Raw genomic sequence first — 21,656 nt, 5'->3', positions numbered from 1 at the left:
GAAAGCGCTAGGCCCCAATGGGATACCGATTGAATGGTACAAAACCGTGTCGGAGACGCTTTCTACGCCCCTACTCAACATGTATAAGGACTGCCTGGAGCAGGGACAATTACCGCCCGACCAACGTGCAGCGACTATAGTAGCGATACCAAAACCCAGCAAGCCACCTGAAGAATGCAGGTCATACCGCCCAATATCCCTCCTTAACGCTGAGAGTAAAATTTTGGCAAAACTACTGGCCAACAGACTGTTGCCACATCTGGCGCAACTAATACATCCTGATCAGTCGGGTTTTATGCCGCACAGGAGTACGGCGATGAATCTCAGACGGTTACATGGGGTGATGGCACGAGCCCCGTTATTGTCAGAACCAGCAGCAATTCTTTCGCTCGATGCCAAGATGGCGTTTGACCTGGTGGAATGGCGCTATCTTTTTGCGGTTCTGGAACATATGGGTTTCGGCCCGAAATTCATATCATGGATCAGGCTTTTGTACAAAAACCCCGTAGCTCGAGTGACGGCAAATGGCCACATCCCGAGAGAACTACCATTAGCGAGGGGTACGAGACAAGGGTGCCCACTCTCACCGCTACTGTTCGCCTTAGTGCTGGAACCATTAGCCACTGTCATTAGGACCACCCAGTTATTGAAAGGCATACAGTGGGGAGACGACTGGGAGGACAGAGTGTCCCTGTATGCCGACATGTTAATTTACCTAACAAACTTAACAACAAGTATTCCGGTCCTATTGGCATTGTGTGAGAGGCATGGAACAACCTCAGGGTACAAACTCAACTGGACGAAATCGGTGCTCTACATGATACACGGCACACCGCCGACCTTAAGTGCTGACTGCCCATTAATATTGGAGACCGTCTCCTTCAGATACCTAGGGATCCAAATCACACGGGAGCACGCAACCTTTCAGGACCTGAACCTTAGGCCGCTGCTCGAAAGGTTGAAAACGGACGTGCGTCACTGGAAAACCCTCCCATTAACACTACTAGGCAGAGCGGCACTTTTCAAGATGATGGCACTGCCTCGTTTCCTATATGTCTTGGAAAACACACCAGCGATGGTCCCATCGTCGTTCTTCCGGCAAATATCGACTCAACTGTCTGGCCCACTATGGGGAAATAGACCGGCTAGGGTCGCACATTTGAAATTGATTAGAGACTGGTACAGTGGGGGGATAGGACTCCCAAATCTCGAATTATACTATTGGGCAGCTCACCTTAAGGTGATCAACCAATGGATCCATGGACCACAAGACGACCCGGCGTACTTAGCTGACAGGCGTCAGCTGGGCACAAACACCCTTCTGGCCCCACTCTACAATAAGGGACTGACAGCAAAACTGAGAGGCCCAACCAAACACATTGTAACACTATGGCATAAAGCCCAAAAACGGCTAACCTGGGAGGGAGTGATTACTAGACTCACACCCTTGTGGGACGCCAAGATCCTGGGTAATCTGAGGCACAGCAAAGGTTTTGATCAGTGGGACAACATCGGGATCTCCACGGTGGGTGATATATGGACAAAGGATGGGGTGGGTTCATTCGAGACTCTGAGGGAACATTACGAATTGGGCATTAATGAAACGTACCGATACATACAGATTCGACATGCGCTAATGTCAGCGATAGAGCCGGGTACAAATGTCCCGGAGTCGGCTCCGTTGGAGGACCGACTACTTACAGACTACATGGAAGCTAGTGCTACCTCCCTCACTTACCGTAAATTGATAAACAACTTACCCGACCCGTTGCAGAAACTGAAAGAGACATGGGAGGACGAGATAGGGGAGTTAGATGAGACAAACTGGAATGCAGCACTGGCATCACCCAAAGAAGCCGGTATATCGGCAAGATTTAGACTAGTTCAATTTAAAATATTACACCGAGTTTACTACACCCGCACGACACTACATAGAATCCATAGAGCAGACCACCCATACTGCCTGAGAAACTGTGGGGAAGAGGGTACATTGTTCCATACCCTGTGGACTTGCCCCAGCATAGTGGATTACTGGAGGCGAGTAACACGCACGGTCGCCCAAACTTTACAAATCCCAATTACACCTGACCCCAGGGTCTGTTTGTTGAATGTGTGGGGCCCAAACAACTTGACACCACATGGAAGACAATGGGTGGTCATCGGAACGATGTTGGCAAAGCGAGATATAGCGCAAAAATGGGGGGCGTCCAAAACACCGACCCCAGCTCAGTGGTGCAGGAACATGGACATGCTTATGATGGTGGAGAGGGCGGTTTATCAACAGAGGGCCAACCCACGTAAATGGAACAAAATATGGTCACCTTGGAACACATATAGGGGGGACCTGTGCGAGCCACTGCCAGAAGAGGAAGACGTCAACAGCTCAGGGGAGGACGACGATATGGAGTAGGGGTGGAGTGGGAGGTGGGAGAGAGCGGTGGCAGGGGAGGCCCCAAGGATTCCCGTGCCCTCATGACTGAGATAATAGATGTGAGTACTGTGGAGTAGAAGACTTTAACCGCTATGCTGTAACTAATCATCACAACAATGTTCTGTTTGACCTGTGCCAAATTTCCACTCAATGACCTTTACAGTTAAGAGTTATATAATTAAAATTGAAAAGTTGCAATAATGGTTGGCTGTAGCTGAATGTTGACGCTGCACCAACAAACGTCTATTTCTGTGATTATGACTATCAATGCAACAATAAAAACAAATTTAAAAAAAAAGAAGAAATCAGGGAAGCCCTTCACACCTTCCTCCGCACAAATGACACACCAGACACCTCCATCTCCCTACTCTGGGATACCTAAAGGTGGTCCGGAGAGACACCTTCATAGCCATTTCTGCTCGACTCAACAAAGACAGGCAGGATAATGCTAGAGGAAGCTCACAAACAATCAGGCTCCCATAGAGGAGACAGCTAACACTGGCTAAAAAGTAACTCAAAGCCCTCAACATGGACAGGGCAGAATATGCCCTCCTTTGAACTACGCAGAAATATTACACAGGGAGCAAAAGGGCAGTGCGACTTCTCCCCCATTGGTTGAGAGCCCAGACACTCAAGCTCAGTATTGGTGAGATTCAGGGCCAACGTGTGAATCAGGAAGTTAATATAGTGGAGGAGTTTGGGCATTTCTATGCCACATTCTATTTGGTGGAAGGCCTAACTCATGAGGACACTACAGCCTATTTAGCTCATGCGCATACCGAGGGCCTTCAGCTGAAAAAGGACATCTGAGAAGACTAAGTCCTTGCTGCTATAGCAAAGCTTCAACTGGGCAAGGTACCTGGGCAAGACGGTTTCACTTCCAACTTCTACAAAACATTTGCTGCGCAACTGGCTCTCATCCTTACCCGCATCTATAATTCCTTTAGTGACACAGGTACACTTATGGACACAATAAGAGAGGCTACCATTACATTGATTTCTAAGCTCAGTAAAGACCTCACTCTCTGTTACTCATAACAGCCTATTTCCTTACTTAACATAGATGCCAAGATCATTACAAGCATTTTTACCGTCCAACTGGCTTTCTACATGCAGGGGTTGGTTGATTCAGACCAAGCTGGGTTCATACCAGAGAGAGCAGAGAGAGGCTGTAGAGATAACACTAAGCACCTCATGCATCTCATCGATAAAACAAACTGCTCCCGGATACCAGCACTCTTGATAACAATCGATGCAGAGAAGACATTTGACCGAGTGCACTGGCCATTTCTCCAGCTCGTACTGGCTAAGGCGGGACTCAGCGTCAGTTTTCGGAGCTTGGGGTGGTGCAATTATACATAGCCCACAGCCACAGTGAGGGTTAACGGACTGACATCGCAACCTTTCAATGTAGCATGGGGTACGTGTGCGGGATACACCCTGTCCCCTCTCCTATTCGCTCTCTATATGAAGCCCCTAGCTGAGCAGATCCGTACAAACACCCCTATTACAGGTATTACCACGGGCCACCAGGAGCACAAGATCAAATTATATGTAGATGATGTAATGATTGCACTCACAACCCCGCACCTCCGTACCGCCACTCTTGCAATTGCTTGAAGCCTTTTTCCAGAGACCTCTGGTTCAAAGTCAACATGCAGAAATCTCAAGCCCTCAGCCTTACTATCCCCTAGAATGACAGAACTTAGCTTGAGCACCTCTTCTGCTTTGCAAGGGCAGCCCAAGGGGTACTGTACTTGTGCCTGCAAATACATTCCATGGTGGAGAAGACAGCAGAGCACAACTATGCTTCCTTGTTGACAGCCGCCCGCTACGACCTACAATCTTGAAGATGACCCTCCTTCCAAAGATACTTTATATAAAGCGAAACCTCCCCTGCAATACCGCACACATACCACTTGGGAAACTGCAGCATCTGATTGAGAACTACATATGGGATGGTAAAAGGCACAAATGGCCAGGAAGCAAGCCTACCTATCTGTAGTGGAGGGACGTCTGGGCATTTCCCATTTGACTTGTTATTATCAGGCGGCCTAACTGAGATATCTAGTGGAATGAAATAGAACCTACACAAAAAAACACTGGTGCTTCATTGTCCAGGCGATTGCTGGGATCCATATATGGAAAATTCCCTGGCAGCCTAAAAAACATTGCCCGCTTGAGGTTTACATCTCATCAGTAGTAAGGGCAACAATAGGGTCATGGGATAAAGTTAAACTGGTGAAAAAACTCTCCACCCACATCTCACCACAAACACCCATTATGGGGAACCCTGACTTCTCACCTGCCATGTAGGGCACAACGTTTCTCCCATGGCAGGGAGCCAACTGTAAAAGGAAAGGGGATTTCTTTGACCAACACAGCCTCATGGATTTACCACAAATAAGGTCTAGCTATGGAGTGCCGCCCAGTGAATATTAGCATTACATTGCTATTTGGCACTAGGGGGACACGTCCCCAAGTGTGCCCGTATGCCAGTAGACCCCTCACACTCTTTGAGAAATGATTCTTCACATGTCACAATGTGAAGCTCCTCTCCCCACTGAGAATACAAATTTCTCACTGACCACCTTTCCCCCTATTAATAGCAGAGAGCTTCAAATATTAATGACCCACGTAAAATCTGGGTCTCCGGAGGACCTTATTCCTGCCAAAACCTTAGTCCCCCTGAGTACTTTGTTGGGCCCTCACATTCAAGACGTAATCAACCAGTCCTTAAAGAAGGGACACGTGCCAACTGAGTGGAAGAGAGCGGTGGTGAACCCCATCCGTAAGAATGCTGCTCTCCCCTGGACGGAGCTTTCCAACCTCCGGCCCATCTCCCTCCTACCCTATCTTAGTAAGCTTGCCGAGAAACACGTCAACGCGCACCTGTCCAATTACATCGAGGCAGCGGGCGGCCTAGACCACTCTCAATCTGGTTTTAGGCCAAACCATAGCACAGAATCAGCTCTCCTGTCAGTGACTGATAACATCAGGATGTCACTTGACGGGGGGAGCTCAGTGATTCTGGTGCTATTGGATTTGTCCGCTGCCTTCGACACGGTGTCGCATAAAATTCTTCTCGGCCGCTTGAGGGAGGTGGGAATAAGAGGGACCGCCATGGCTTGGCTAGAAAGCTTTCTTGCGGACCGTCAACAAGGTGTCAAATTAGGCTCCCACAAATCCATCTGTAGGGAGCTCACCAAGGGAGTGCCACAGGGCTCATGTTTAAGCCCCACGTTATTTAACGTGTACGTGGCCCCCTTGGCGGACATTATAAGATATCACGGGTTCTCCCCAATCTCCTACGCTGATGACACCCAGTTGCTGTATCCCTTCCAAACCCTCACACCGACAGTTATACAATCTTTTCAAAATGGTATGAGAGCCGTGGCAGATTGGATGGCCCAGAACTTCCTCCAATGCAACGTGACCAAAACTGAAGTCATGTTGTTTGGAGGGGCCACCCTGCTATGGTCCCCCGACTGGTGGCCACTTGAGCTGGGACCTGTCCCGGTACCAAAACAGATTGTCAAAAACCTGGGAGTGCGCCTAGACCAAGCATTGATATTAAAAGATCATGTCAATCAAGTTACTGGAACTTGTTTCCGAGTAATTGGGCTATTACGACGCATTTTCCCCTTCCTGCCCGACATCCACAGGAAGACGTTGGTACAAGCATTGGTCATCGGTCGGATAGACTACTGCAATGGACTCCTCATTTCTGCCAATCAAGAACAACTGGGCAGACTGCAGGTAGTACAAAACACCGCAGCTAGACTCATCTTGAATGCTTTTCCCCGAACTCCTTCACGCCCACTCCTCTCTCACCTTCACTGGCTCCCGGTGAGACAACGTGTCAACTTTAAAGTATGCTGTATAATGCATAAGTGTATTTATGGGTCTGGCCCTAAATACCTAAGAGACATATTCGTCCCTTACTCACCGGGACGTGTCCTGCGTTCCAGCAGCACTATATTGCTGCAGGTGCCCAGAGTGACGAGAGCAAGACAGGGAGGACGGGCCCTCTCACTTAAAGGCCCCATGTTATGGAACTCTCTGCCTCCACAGCTGAGACACACCCCTAATCTCCTCTCCTTTAGAAAGAAATTAAAAACATACCTCTTCACACAAGATCAATAATTTCTCCTGTTATCTGCGCAGTCTCATATCTCAGGCTGTTTCCTAATACCTTACCAGACGCTACGCGCGGAGATACCCCTTCGGGGCTGATTCAGGCGCGATACAAATACATAAATAAATAAAGGCCTACTCATGGACATTTATGCCTTCCTGAACTCCCCCACAGCCATCATTAAAATAGAATGTGAGTGGCCTTCATTGCCAAAGAATGGTGAGACATTTTCACCAAGCCCACCCTATAGGGCTTCCGGGAAGGAGATTACTGGTAATGCACCCCAGCCAGAATAGCTAATTGGAAACAAGACAGGAATGACAGTTGTTGGCGGAAATGTGGCAATTTAGGTATGCTTATCCATAGTCTTTGGAATTGCCCTAAACTACAGTGCTATTGGGCGGACGTCTCGGCAGACATTAATCAAATGTACAAGTCTGATATACCCAAATTTCCTAGTTTCATATTACTAGGGCTTCCCAACGCTCTGACTTACTTATTGCGCTCGGTGATAGGGAGAGCCATTACCCAAGCACTCTGTGTGGCCAAACAAGTCATTCTGTCCGAATGGGGCACAGAGAAGATACTGATGCATACGGACTGGCTACACAAGCTTTGGGAACTTCTCAGCATGGAAACATTTAAGCCGCTGCAAAAAATAAGCTCCCACAATTTAATCAGATATGGGGCCCATGAATACAATTTCTGGCATGAGACTTCAGGCAGCGGTGTTGACAGACGTATCCGCGAATACTTCGACTCACACACACAGAGAATGATGTGGGATGAGCTAGAGAGGAAGAACGTTAGACATAAAAGCTCACCCCCAAAGGCTACAGCATCCTGCAGGGCCAGACAGGGTCATACAGTACCTTCTTTTCCTCACGGACTTTATTGCCCCCCCCCATTCTCCCCACCCACAGATAATTGTATTGGACTCACTGCACCCTTCCTAGTTCCCTTGCCCCTTCCCATAGTTTATCTTCCTCCCTACCATCATAATGCACGTAGCCAGCCACTGGATGTAGGTGAGGTTAATATTCTATATTGTTTACTTCTCTGCAATTCAATAGAATAGATTTAAACCTAAAAAATTAAAGAGAACTTTCTCTATGAACTATATCCAGATTTACTAAGGCTTCGTGCCAGTGCAAAGCAATGCACCATCATGCATGGCATTTACTATCCGATGCCACAACGCTGCTTTTGTTGGGGCGCCAGTGAAAGGCTAGTGATGTGTTATGTGTGATGCTGTTAGCAAGGCTAGCAACAAATCAGCGGAGTCAAATGTAGACCCAAGGAGGCAGAAACCTTGCCACATTTTCTGGATATCCAAGTGAGATAAATGTACACGGTTAATCTAAATGAAACACAAACTGCATGATCATTGAAAATCTGACCTGAATAATAAAATTAAATAAGTTTTGTTTAAAAACTCAATGTATTAACTGTAGCAAAATAAAACATGAAGAAACAATTTTAGAAGACATGTTCATTGTGAACACAGAAGGTAAATGCAAGAAAAAAATATATCAAAATAAAACATGTAGAAACAATTTTAGAACACATGTTCGTTGTGAACACAGTATTTAAATGCAAGAAAAAATATCTAAGCTTGAACCAAAGGTTTTCCCAAACTTGCAGTTTTGTATATCTGGGCTGCAGTCAGAGAAGGTGCCGCCACTTACGACATTCTCACGAAGCACAATTCAATTTAAATGAGAACAAATTCAACACCATGACAAAAAAGCCAGCTCATTAATTATTTTTTAGTGTCCTGAGAGCAAGCAACAAAAACTCCTGTGCCCCAAACGCAAAAAAAGCATTAGTATATTTCAATATTTCAACAGTGATTTATATTGTCCAACACAGGACACACACACACGTGGTGATTGTGGCCAGCAACTTGCCTTGTTCATATACAGGACTCACATGTTCCTGTTGTGTTGGGTCTGTGGTTTAGAGATAAAATGTACACTGTTCCTAATACAGGCTGCAGAAATCAATGCAAACACTTCTTATGAAGGTGTTTGCCTACTTTCCCAGGAGTGATACTACTACTGCAACAACAACCATGGCCTAATCAGACCTGGATTGTAAAAGATAGTGTGTTCTTTAGGGTAGGGTGTCCACTGTGGATCCAATAGAGCGAATCCATGCAAACCTTTCAGGACATCCACTTGAAATATATACATACAATTGACCAAAAAGAAATCATTTATCCAGTCAGCAAGTAGCCTCAAAATCTGGCATTGAACCCCATCTCTGACTAGCAAGGGACACCTCTGATTGAAGGTCCATGGGGGAAAAGTTTGAGTGGATGATTCTTTTCTCTTATCTTATCCCTGAAACTTGAGACTTCTTTGTATGATTGGGTGGAGGTTAATAACCAGTGACCCCAATCTACTTCACTTTACCCTTCGAAACTAGATTACCGTGTTCTCATTACCTTGTTCCTTCAGGTTCTTATGTTTCAGTTCACATTTGAATTTACGGCTTACCAACGTTCACATTTTAAAGCAGGGCTTGTCAAGCATTTGCGTACATTCTTAGCTGCCATCCAGTTGTTGGCCTTGCATCTCTAATATATAAATCAGTTGCCATTTTAAATCCATTCTTTTCTAGAATAGGTGTCTAACGCTATGTGGAAGCGACCTTCGAAACCAATCACTCTGTTGGTGACGTACATGTTTAGGTTACATTCATTCTGTAAATGGATCTGTGGGGAAAAAAACCACTAGCAAACCAGCACATCTCCTGGCCCTCACTGCTTGATTCTCTTTGAGCCTGTTCTCCGCTCCATATCTCCTCCTGTAAGCGCACAAATTAACGAGTGAAATGGAATGCATAAACTTTTCAAAACTCTACAACCCCATTTGCACATGCGTAAAAAGGATCATCTTTAAAGAAAGAGATCTCGCCTCCGATTTGATCAAAAAGCTGCGTAAAAAAGCTGCATCTGCTATTCAGGCTCTTGGCAATAGATCTCAAGCGTCTGTGTATTTCCATATGTAATTTGTGCTTGAAGATAAATCAGTCATCCGCATCCGTCCACTACTAAAACAAGTAAAATAACAACGAGGAAGGAAGGAGAAGAGGTGCTTAAACTTGATCAGTTTGGTACTCCGATGCTTCGGACAAATTTTCAGAGAAGGTGAGAAAATTCTCGTGAAATTCGGTGCAAATAATCTCAAATCTGTAGTGCCGGAACTCCACGGCAAAGGTGCCGAAGTAGAGCAGAAAGCCCATCACCAGGGTCCACTGGATTCTCGCAGCATGCATATGTAGCTGCTCTGCCATCAGGATGAAATCTGGGGAATAAGTCAAGGGACAATCGCCACAGAAGGAGTGAGGTAAGTCTGATCTGTAGTTCTCTCAAATTCTCAGAAAATAATTTATACATAGAGCAGGAAACAAGTTGGGTTATTTTCTTATCTTCAGCCTAGAACTATGGTAGATACTAGCCCGAATGCAAAAAAATCTAGATTAATATTCCATAGTACCCAATCTTTTCTTTGTCTTTAAACATCTTTTCTGGGTATTTTGCAATTGGTTGCTGGCGGGGATGTACAGGCAGCTGTCTCATAGCTGCAACAATGTGTCACACTCAATCAAATCGACACAATATAAATTGTAGCAAATGGTCGAGAGAGCGCATTGAAAAACACATTGACACATCTGTTTTGAACCTGCAGTGTGGTGGCCCATTGTAGCACCCTGTTCATTGTTGTTCAGAGGAAAACCACAAGCTAAAAATAACTTTTGCTACACTTTATATAATTTCCCTTTACTCAACGCCTATTATCTGCTTTACAAATTTATATTATACCTCTCAATGGAGGAATTCTGGGTGTCAGTCACATTGGGACACTTGAAGTACGCCCAATGATTATGATCCGCTGGCTATATGCGGTTTGCGCAAGACCTGCGACATATGTTCTATTATGATTTATGAATCTATTTCATTGGTACCAACCAAGGCACTAGGATCATGGAAAGGGCACTGGTAATCCCCACTTGATTTCCATACATCTGCATGTGTGAAATAGACCCTCTTGGAAGCAAAAGATGGGAAACAGCAGCCGTTCACAGTGGTATCATTTTAGAAAGTGTAAAGTGCCAGAGAAAACGCTCTGGCTGGGGTGGATTCCAAGACCTGGCTGCCACTGCAGCCTCGGGTGATTTTACAGGCCAGAATTTCTGGTCAGTACAAACAGATTCACTGTTTCCTCAACCAAGAAAACCAGGTGCGGAAAAACTGTGGTAGTCGTGGTTGAGAAAAGCGGAATTCCGTCAGAAAGGAATTCCACATGGGACTTCCGCTCTGCCCGACTCATAATCAGGTCCTATGTGGTAAATGTTTTAATGTCATACGTGAGTGACCAGAGAGGTGTACTTATGTCGCCTTGTAATGTTGCAGATGGTGGTGTGTTGGATGAACGGCATAAGAGATAGACACCAAATTTATGTTTTATAGTGTGTTGGTACTGTGAGTAACTCTGCACCTCCCATTATTATGTTTATGATTAGTTTATTTTCCGGACTGTGAGGAAGCCATCCAATCCAAGCCTTAAGGGTCAGGGGTATGCTGTGTTGAAGCACTGGGTGGCAGAGACAGAGATCTACCAGTATGTCTTAGTTTACCCTTATCCTTTATAAGGCTGTTGAAATATGTTCTCAGCTATAGGATGCTAGCTGATATAGAACAAGTCAGTTCCTACACGTGTGGCCCTTGTTAAAGTCCTCCAGTGAGCCTGATAGTAGCCCCCCTTCCCCGTAAAAGCCAAGCATAGTAAGAGTAATTGCTCCAGGGCCCGCCCCTCCTACTAAAACTGTTTCACCCCCCCCCCCCACTCCCCCCACCACCATTCCTTATCTTCTCCTGGTTCCCCCTCATTTATTTCTCTTTTCTTAAGTGTGTCCATGTTTAATCATCATACGTAGCACATTTATCAGAGGCTGCCGAAGCCACTCTGACCTCTATGTGGCCATGATGGGCTTCCTACATTGTGGCCTTCTACTTGTACAAGGCCCTACAATGCAGAATGTATATGCATCACCTTAACTGCAATCAAGTTCTCTATAGGGTATCTTTCTATTCCATATATAATTAAGGACTTCTTATACTGGTGGACTTACTCAGTTGTATTCAATATTCAAGGCTCTATATGCTTTCATACTCATCTCAACGAACTAGACTGTTTTGAGGGAATATATTCTTCAACAAATGTAATCTGTATTTCTCTTGATGAGACACTCTAGAGCTCAATTGTGTACTATTTGCTGTTTTGGTACCTAAATGTTGCATGCACTGCATATATTGCTTGATGCCCTAAGTACTCACGCTGCCTTTCTACTTTATGCTGAATATGACGATCCTTGTACGATTTCTACCAATTCTTTTTTGTCAATAAACAGAGTTGAAACAAAGTCCTCCAGTGGCCGGCAGCCCAGCTCTTTAGTCTAGCTTGCCTATCAAGTGACTATTTCAAGTGGACTGGCTGATTACATCCCATTCACATAGACAACATCAAGATTGCATAGTTAGAAGTTATGGTTTGCTGTAGCCACCAGTTAGCTGGTGGGTGGGGGAGGAGGACATGGATCCAGATATCTCATGGTAACCAGAGGCACTATCTTACTATGGGGAATTAGGTCAACAATACCACCTAAGAACTTGTGGCAGTACTTCAGTCCAAATGTTGTTGTGTGTAGTGCTGAGCCTTCTCATATTTATGCACTCACACGCCTAAAACGTGTTTTATAAAATATTTTGAGACATATTTTTAATCCATTTTCCACCACATTATTAAAATGGACCCAGAACAGCAACTGCCCACCACACACCATGTTAAGAGAGAAAGTTGTCCTTGATGTTAATGATGGAAACGACTCTCTGTAGCTTTCTCATTTACTTATTAATTCTTAATATTCTTCAGATTTGTTTACACAGATTGCAGCCGATAAGTGTTTTGGCCTTCAGTCTTTCTTTTACAAGAATTACAGACCGCACTGCCACTTCTTAGACACTCACTTATACACCCCTGCCTGAGGAGCTTGTCCAAGCGCCAGCCTTCCTGGAGAGCAGGCAGTACCTAAAGTAAACACCCTAGATGAGGCAGGCTGCTCAGGGATGTTCTAGCTGGCACCATACGATGATCAATTGGGTAAACTAGGCCTGTTTAGAGGTGGAATACTTGGCCAGACTTGGCTGTTTCAAGCAAAAGGTTTTCACCCTGCATGGGACCATCCAAACATGTGTGTGTACCTTTCAGGGACGCCCATAACTGAAATGGCCCTTTCCACCTAGCAGAGTGAAGGCCAAGCTGCCCCAGTAGCTTGCCCCTTGGTCAGAATGGATGGGGGTTGGGTGGTGCTAGACCTGAATGCGGCCTGGTGCCCCTCTAACTCAATGTACCACACAATTACCCTATCTCCACCCAATTCATTTTTGCAGTAGGTTGCAGCAATTGTTCGTGAGATGTCCCTGCTGGGTCAGGCTGGTGATGAGGTCAGAACTCCAGTGGTCTCAATAACGCTGCACCATGGCCCTGCCTCTCCATTCTATCATCGCAGAGCAGGAAGTGGTGCTGGTGCTTATGGGATTCCCATGGTTACTAAGCTCCTGCAGGCAGCAGGGCCTTCCCACCTATACAGGCTCCTGAAAGGTGTGAAGGTCGGTCTGGGATGGGCATGAGTATAGTTCTGGACCAGTTGTTATGGAATTCTGATTCAGATTCAGATTCAGATTCATACATCTTTATTTCGATTTTTACATCATAAAAGACAGTTTACAAAAAGATAAAAAAACAGCTCATTTGTATAAAAATTTAACAGCAACATATTACATACTAGGTTCATTAAGACAAGAATTAAACAGTAATAAGACTTAGTATGAAATTTAAAAGTTAAAATCATTGAACATGAAGGTGTCTGGTTCTGGTTATCCAAGCCCACCCTAAGAACTTTGCTACTCCTATAACCACTATCTCAGAGGTATTTGTTCTTAAAACCCACAGCGCCTCTACACTCCCTCCACAATTCAACTGGCAGCAAATAGGCCTAATCCATTTATTCCTAGCAGCTAAATAGGCTGGGCAGGCAAAGAAAAGATGACCCACACTCTCCTTTTGGTCATTACACCAGGGTCAGTGCTCAGCTGTATGACCATCCCATTTCTTGGTAAAAGACCTGACAGGTAAGGACCCCACTCTAAACTGGTGGTATAATTTTTTGTCCAGACGCTTGGTAATAACATCCCAATAGTTTTCAAGTAGGGGATTCAGTTTGTGAGCCAGGAAGCAACCCGTTAGAGTGGGGGTATCTGACAGTGCAACAGATTGGGTTCTGACCGAAGCCCAGTAAAGCATTTTAAATTCTCTTTTGAATGGAAAAACAGAAGACCCCGGGTTAGCCCACAATTGGCTAAGTCCCATACTTTCCAAAATAAGTTTCACTTCCCAAAGCCATGGGATATTACCTGAGCCCATTATTGATCTCACATCCGCTAGTTCGTTAGCAAAGAGACTTAGATCCGGCGACGTCCAGATCCGTCTCCACAATACAACGAGCCAATACCGTGCCATTTCGTTTATCAGTTTACAACTCATATCTTGCAAAAGGGGTTTAATTGGTGTGGATTGGGGTAAGCCTACCAGTTTACGCAAAAATTTATTTTGAGCTCTAACTAAGGGTGTTAGGTCCTTATAACCCCAAAGATCGGCCCCGTACAAAATTGCTGAATTAATTTTTGCTTCATAAATCTTTAATGCTGGTAGGACCCTTTTAGTCAAAGATAATCTTTGTTCTTGGATTAGACAACCCATTAGGCGAACAGATCTTAAGTGGAGAGCATCTACCTGTGGGTTCCAGCGTAACCGGTAATCTAAAGTCACTCCAAGATAGGTCATGACATCCACTTGTTCAAGGGGGACTCCATTCATGCTTACATGACTCTTAATAGGGCGATTTTTGGTTAAAACCCTGAATTTGGTCTTGCTCACATTAATTTGTAGTTCATTTAGTTTGCAGAAATCCTCAAATCTATTAATAGTCTTTTGTAGACCACTCCGAGTCTTAGAGAGGATTAATGTATCATCTGCAAAGATGAGCAAAGGAAATTTGGTCCCACCCAATATAGGTGCATCAGTTGGGGTATTTTCAAAAAATGTCACCACCTGATTAATGAATAATAGGAAGAGGGTAGGTGCCAAAACGCACCCTTGGCGCACACCCCTCGTAACAGGGAAACTGTCCGTTACCTGCCCCTGTCTCCCCACCTCACCTTGGCAAAATTGCCCTCGTGGAATCTTATCAGGATTTCAAGTAGTTCAGACGGCAATCTGATCTTATCTAGGGCAGCCCACAATTTTGTCCTGGGCACAAGATCGAAGGCGGACTTAAGGTCCACAAAAGCGGCAAAAATAGTCCCTCCGTCCAATAACACCACCTTCCAATAAATCAGGACAAATCGGAAGACCTGATCGATGGTACTGGTGCCTACTCTGAATCCTGCCTGTAATGGTGAGAGAATTCTCTCCATCGCCATCCACCCTTGAACCCTGGCAAGAACCATCCTTGCGATGATTTTCTGCATGGAATCTATTAAACTTATGGGGCGATAATTACTAGGGATCAATCGATCACCCTTTTTAAATACGGGAAGAATTCCTGCCCCTTTCCAAGAATCTGGGATCCTTGCCCCCTTTGCGATTGCATTGGCAACCTGGGTGATGTAAGGGACCCAGAGTTGGAGATCTGTTTTGAATAAGTCTGCCGGGATGCAGTCCATCCCGGGAGCTTTCCCTGTTTGAACTAATCGAAGAGCGAACTCGGTGTCATCATTAGAGAACACCAAAGGATGGCAGTGAGAAGGATGCAATGGGGCCCGATTCACCGGGGTAACACTAACAACATGTTCATGTTCTGGCTCTTTAAACTGGGACCCATGCTTCCGCCAAAAATGGTTGTCAGGAATCTGTGAGTCAGAGTTTCTGCCCCATTTTACAACTTCCCAGAACTTGGTCTGGTTGGAGGAGAGACTAGCTTCATATAGGTCAGACCAATAACAGTCGCCCCACTCTCTCCTTGCCTCCCACTGGACCTTTTTGTACCTTTGACGCGCTAATTTGATCTCAGTAGTTACCCTTGATTTAATAGCTTTTTTGAGACCCCTAAATGCCTCCCTGCATGCTTGATTATACCATTTCTTTCTGGAGATAGGGATCTTCTTTACCCCAAACTTCAGAGGAAGGGTAAGAAGAGCTTTCAATTTAATAAATCACTGATCATGTAGATCACTAATCTGGTGGACTGCTTCCATATCGGAAGATAGATTATGTACGGCATTCAAAGTAGATGAAGCTACCTGTGATATACCATCTAACATTGCGGGATCAGCCAGGACCCTACACCGGTAGACAGTCAAAATATCGAGTTGTTAATGTCGATGTACCATAATATCGAGTCCAAAATATCGATGGTACGAAATGTCGAAAACAAAAATATCGTCGTAGAAAATATCGATTTATGTGTGTGTTAAAAATATCGAAGACATGAATGTCGAAATCAATAATATCGATGGTGAAAATATCGATTGTCAAAAATATCGATATGTTAAAGTGATGTTTTAAAGTATGTTACGTAATGATTTATTTATATGTTGTTTATATATAAGATCATTTTTATATATAATTTTATTATTTTTAGTAAGAAGTCTAGGAGCGGGATGTAGAGTTTATAGGGGATAAGGGTGGGTAGTGTATTAAAAAAGTATAGTGTAAATATGGAATAATAAATTTCGCATTTGAAGTAAATTTATAAATTTGCGAAATTTTAATCAAAATATTTATAAATGCGAAATTTTATATAAAATTATTGAGTATTGTTAAATTATTTGTTCTTTGATTTTGGATATATATTAATAAATTGTGTAAATATATCTAAATATTTATTTTTTTACTAAATAATTGTATATTAATGTTAGGAGCGGGATGTAGAGTTTATAGGGGATAAGGGTGGGTAGTGTTTTAAAAAAGTATAGTGAAATTGTAAAATTTTAAATTTCGCATTTACTTTAGATTTCAAAATTTCGATATTTATAAAAATTGTTTGGGAGTAGTCGAAATTTGAACGAAATTTAGGGAGTACATTAAACATTATGAATAATTTTTGTGTATGTACAAAAAAGATTATTAAATAATAAAATATTACATTACATATTTATATTATTTTTACTATAAATTTAGGAGCGGGATGTAGAGTTTATAGGGGATAAGGGTGGGTAGTGTTTTAAAAATATATAGGGTAATTATATAAATTTAAATTTCGCAATTTCATATAAATTTGCGAAATTTAAAAAATTAAAATTAATATTTCGATATTTGCGAAATGATATAGATTTTATTCGAATATAGTATTTATTTTTTAAGTTTGCTGTTGTTTATGTACTAAAATATATTTGTAATTATACTATTTTCATATATTTTCTGAAAATATTTGACTAATTATGTTATGAGTGGGATGTATATTTTCAAGGGGATAAGGGTGGGTAGTGTATAAACAAAGTATACTCTAATTATAGAATTAAAAATTTCGCCTTGTATTTCATTTTAGTTTCGAATCGAAATTTTATATAAATATTATTAAAATACGAAATTATGAACACTATTATGTTGTTGTTCTAATTTGAGGTATTTTGTGTATGTAGTAAAAAGAATCAAAAATATATAATGTTGTAGATATTAAATAAATAAATGTATCATATTTTTAGGAGTGGGATGTAGAGTTTATAGTAGGTCAGGGTGGCTAGTTTTATCAAAGGTACATTTTGTGCGTTTAGGGTCTTGTTTTTGTGTATGTGCGAAGGGGTATTTTAACTGTTCAGGGTCAGTTTTTGGTTTGTGTGTAAAGGGGTAGTTTTAGGTTTCAGGCTCAGTTTTTAGTTTGTGGGTAAAGGTGTTTTGTCAGGTTTCAGGGTCAGTTTTTAGTTTGTGGGTAAAGGTGTTTTGTGAGGTTTCAGAGTCAGTTTTCAGTTTGTGGGTAAAGGGGTATTTTTAGGTTTCTGGGTCAGTTTTTAGTTTGTTGGTGAAGGGGTTATGTTAGGTTTCAGGGTCAGTTTTTAGTTTGTGGGTAAAGGGGTATTTATAGGTTTCAGGGTCAGTTTTTAGTTTGTTGGTTAAGGTGTTTTGTCAGGTTTCAGGGTCAGTTTTTAGTTTGTGGGTAAAGGGGTATTTATAGGTTTCAGGGTCAGTTTTTAGTTTGTGGGTAAAGGTGTTTTGTAAGGTTTCAGGGTCAGTTTTTAGTTTGTGGGTAAAGGGGTATTTTTAGGTTTCAGGGTCAGTTTTTAGTTTGTGGGTAAAGGTGTTTTGTAACGTTTCAGGGTCAGTTTTTAGTTTGTTGGTAAAGGAGTTTTGTGAGGTTTCAGAGTCAGTTTTCAGTTTGTGGGTAAAGGGGTATTTTTAGGTTTCTGGGTCAGTTTTTGGTTTGTGGGTAAAGGAGTTTTGTGAGGTTTCAGAGTCAGTTTTCAGTTTGTGGGTAAAGGGGTATTTTTAGGTTTCAGGGTCAGTTTTTAGTTTGTGGGTAAAGGAGTTTTGTGAGGCTTCAGAGTCAGTTTTCAGTTTGTGGTTAAAGGGGTATTTTTTGGTTTCTGGGTCAGTTTTTAGTTTGTTGGTGAAGGGGTTTTGTCTGGTTTCAGGGTCAGTTTTTAGTTTGTGGGTAAAGGGGTATTTTTAGGTTTCAGGGTCAGTTTTTAGTTTGTGGGTAAAGGGGTATTTTTAGGTTTCAGGGTCAGTTTTTAGTTTGTTGGTGAAGGGGTTTTGTCAGGTTTCAGGGTCAGTTTTTAGTTTGTGGGTAAAGGGGTATTTTTAGGTTTCAGGGTCAGTTTTTAGTTTGTGGGTAAAGGTGTTTTGTAAGGTTTCAGCGTCAGTTTTTAGTTTGTGGGTAAAGGGGTTTTGTGAGTTTTCAGAGTCAGTTTTCAGTTTGTGGGTAAAGGGGTATTTTTAGGTTTCTGGGTCAGTTTTTAGTTTGTTGGTGAAGGGGTTATGTTAGGTTTCAGGGTCAGTTTTTAGTTTGTGGGTAAAGGGGTATTTATAGGTTTTAGGGTCAGTTTTTAGTTTGTTGGTTAAGGTGTTTTGTCAGGTTTCAGGGTCAGTTTTTAGTTTGTGGGTAAAGGGGTATTTTTAGGTTTCAGGGTCAGTTTTTAGTTTGTGGGTAAAGGTGTTTTGTAAGGTTTCAGGGTCAGTTTTTAGTTTGTGGGTAAAGGGGTATTTTTAGGTTTCAGGGTCAGTTTTTAGTTTGTGGGTAAAGGTGTTTTGTAACGTTTCAGGGTCAGTTTTTAGTTTGTTGGTAAAGGAGTTTTGTGAGGTTTCAGAGTCAGTTTTCAGTTTGTGGGTAAAGGGGTATTTTTAGGTTTCAGGGTCAGTTTATTATTATAGGGGTACAGGGAAAACATAAATTAAGATTATTTTTAAATTAAAATTATTATATTAAATTAATTTTAATGCGATTACATTATTAATTTTGAAACATTTTATTTTTTATAGTAATTAATTAATATTTAATGTCCTGCAGTTACTTTAATTAATTGTTAATTGGTGTTGGAAGAGTAAATTTAATATGTTCTGTGTTCTGCACTTACTCTAATTAAATGGTGATTGCATTTCTAATTGTAAATTAATTACTGTTTTTGAGAAGAAATTACCGAAAGTAAATGGTTATTGGAGTCGGAATATTTAAACATTTAATTATGTGTATTTCAAAAATTGATATTATATGTATATGGGTGTATGAATAATAATTTTTATAACTTCAGTGTATAGTATGTTATTTATTTACATGTGGTATATAGAAATAGATATAACATTACACTTATAATACATTTGCAAAAATTCATAAAAATGATGTTGTCATAGGTAATACAAAATAATGACACCAGTTTTCTTTCCAGTAAATTTTTTTATTCAACACTTGAAATATACGAACATATATACATTTTATTAAGCTATGTTTGGTATACATATAAAAAAAAATGGAGGACAATGTCTTTTTATTAATCACATTTTATAGTAATTTTCTTGACAAGTACTTTTAATTTGTAGAGAAAAAATGGTTAGTTCACATAATGTAATGTATGATATTATACATACATAATACTATTATTGTTTCTTAATAAAACATCAACATGTGTAATGAAAAACATAAGTCACTAATTTTTAATACATATAGTGATATACTGATGATGATATTAACATATGAACACTTTTAAAATTATAATATAATATAAATATCCTAATTAGGACATGGACATCATCATCAATGATTCTTTTAACATTACAATATTCTTATGTATGATTATTATTATTAATAAATACGTTTTAATAATAACAATTTTCACATATTAGTCATATTGTAAACATTTAAATCTGATAAACAAAAACAATATTACACATTTAGTTATATAATAATTTTAATAAATATTACATTAAATATTTTTATTTTTTTGTACTTAATGTAATAAATATTAAAAGTATGTAATATATAATTAATATACAGGCAAATACATTTTATATTCACAATATACTATACGATTTTTTAAACATTACACATAATTTCGAGCCATATTTATAACAATAATCGACATTTATTGTAGTTCTTTTCACAGTTACATATAATTTGGATTGTTTCTTTTGTAACCACTCTTTGTCTTTTTGCGTTATTTTGGTAAATGGAAAGTCGCGGTTGGAAACAGATTCACTTTTGAGTAGGTACGAATCTACTTTTATATTGTTAAAGTATTGTAAATTATAATTAAAGGTTATATTTTGGTATTTTGGGGTTGAGAATTAAAGTATGACTATTTACATATAATGGAGTGGAATCAATACGTATTTTCGGTCACGCATTTTTGAGCTATTTAAAATAGTTGGAGTAAATGAGTATGTGGTATAATTTAATGAAATTATAAATTAATAGGAATATTATCTTTAAATATTCTGGGATATTCGTTAGTGTTATGTCGGTGGGATTGTTTAGCTGTTTTTTTTTCTCGTATTTTGAAACAGCTATTTCCGTTTCCGATAATTTTTTTTTAAGGGAAAGGAAGTGTGTTTCAGTTGTTAGAACGGAGATGATTTACATTCTGCCTTTATATTTTGAGTTCGGTGATATATTTATCACACTTTAAGATAACAGTCGTTATTGTAAATGGCATTTAAATAGTCGTTTAATTTGGATGATGGATAGTTTTTGCAGAGTTAAAGAAAACATAATTAATGAATCGTTGGATTAAGTGTTTGATATTTACACATTGTATTGTCGGATAAAGGATTATCTTTATGATGTTCTATTTAAAGGTAAGTTATAAATTTATGTTCTTTTATTTGGATGGAAGCAGTTTTTAAAAACAAATATTGTGATATAATAATATATTTATTTAGTCTTTTTAGAATAGTGTTAAAAAATAAATTAGACTAAATAAATATTTTTTATTATATTAAAATATGTGTTTTTTTAAATTAAGGATATTGTTTGATCTCTATCAATTAATTTAGTTATAGCAATTAGTTCAATGTTTTGGCTATCATTTTTAAATATTCCAGTCCTCTTGTTGTAGGATATAGTTGGACTTGCTGTTGTAGATATAGATACATTTGAGCAGTTTGTCTAGAGAGTTTTGGTTTCAGTTGTATGACTGATTGCTGCATACGTAGTTCCTGAAAGCTTTGCTCTTTTTGTATAGCTGAGACTAGCTTGTGTAATGTGGGTGTTGTACGTCCAGTAGAAGAGAGGAAGGCATTGTGCCAACCTTCAACAGCATTGTTCGTTTTTGCTTCTTGGTTGAGTGTTGGTAGATAGACATTCCACCAGGGAATTGCAAATTTTGGCTGGCGTCTGTGGCCTGACCTATGTAGTCTTCCTACCCAGTTGTCCTCAAAGTAATCTAAAAGTGGGGCAAGTCTTTGCTCATTTTGGGTGTAGAAAGGACTTTCAATTAACAAATTGTAATGTTCGGCCACATCAGTTACTGGTACATATGCCAGAGCAATGAGATGTTTGATCTGGTATGCAAAATTTATATTTGTTGCATAC

The 21,656-nt window shown here is 40.9% G+C and overlaps 1 protein-coding gene across 2 annotated transcripts in view; it reads right to left on the bottom strand.

The window, feature by feature from the left end:
* Positions 1-7,991: 7,991 nt before the first annotated feature.
* TMEM150C (transmembrane protein 150C) overlaps positions 7,992-21,656 on the bottom strand; it is a 268,665-nt gene continuing 255,000 nt past the window's right edge. For both annotated transcript variants that reach the window (XM_086950025.1, XM_086950026.1), the window contains exon 9: positions 7,992-9,880. In XM_086950025.1, the coding sequence (XP_086806151.1) occupies positions 9,672-9,880 (209 nt within the window). In that variant the 3' untranslated portion in view covers positions 7,992-9,671. The remainder of the gene's footprint in view (positions 9,881-21,656) is intronic.

Source organism: Lissotriton vulgaris, unplaced genomic scaffold (assembly GCF_964263255.1).
Source record: "Lissotriton vulgaris unplaced genomic scaffold, aLisVul1.2 SCAFFOLD_1342, whole genome shotgun sequence".
Lineage (NCBI taxonomy): Eukaryota > Metazoa > Chordata > Amphibia > Caudata > Salamandridae > Lissotriton > Lissotriton vulgaris.
The sequence above is the reverse complement of the archived record's forward strand: the minus strand, read 5'-3'. Positions and strand labels throughout refer to the sequence as shown.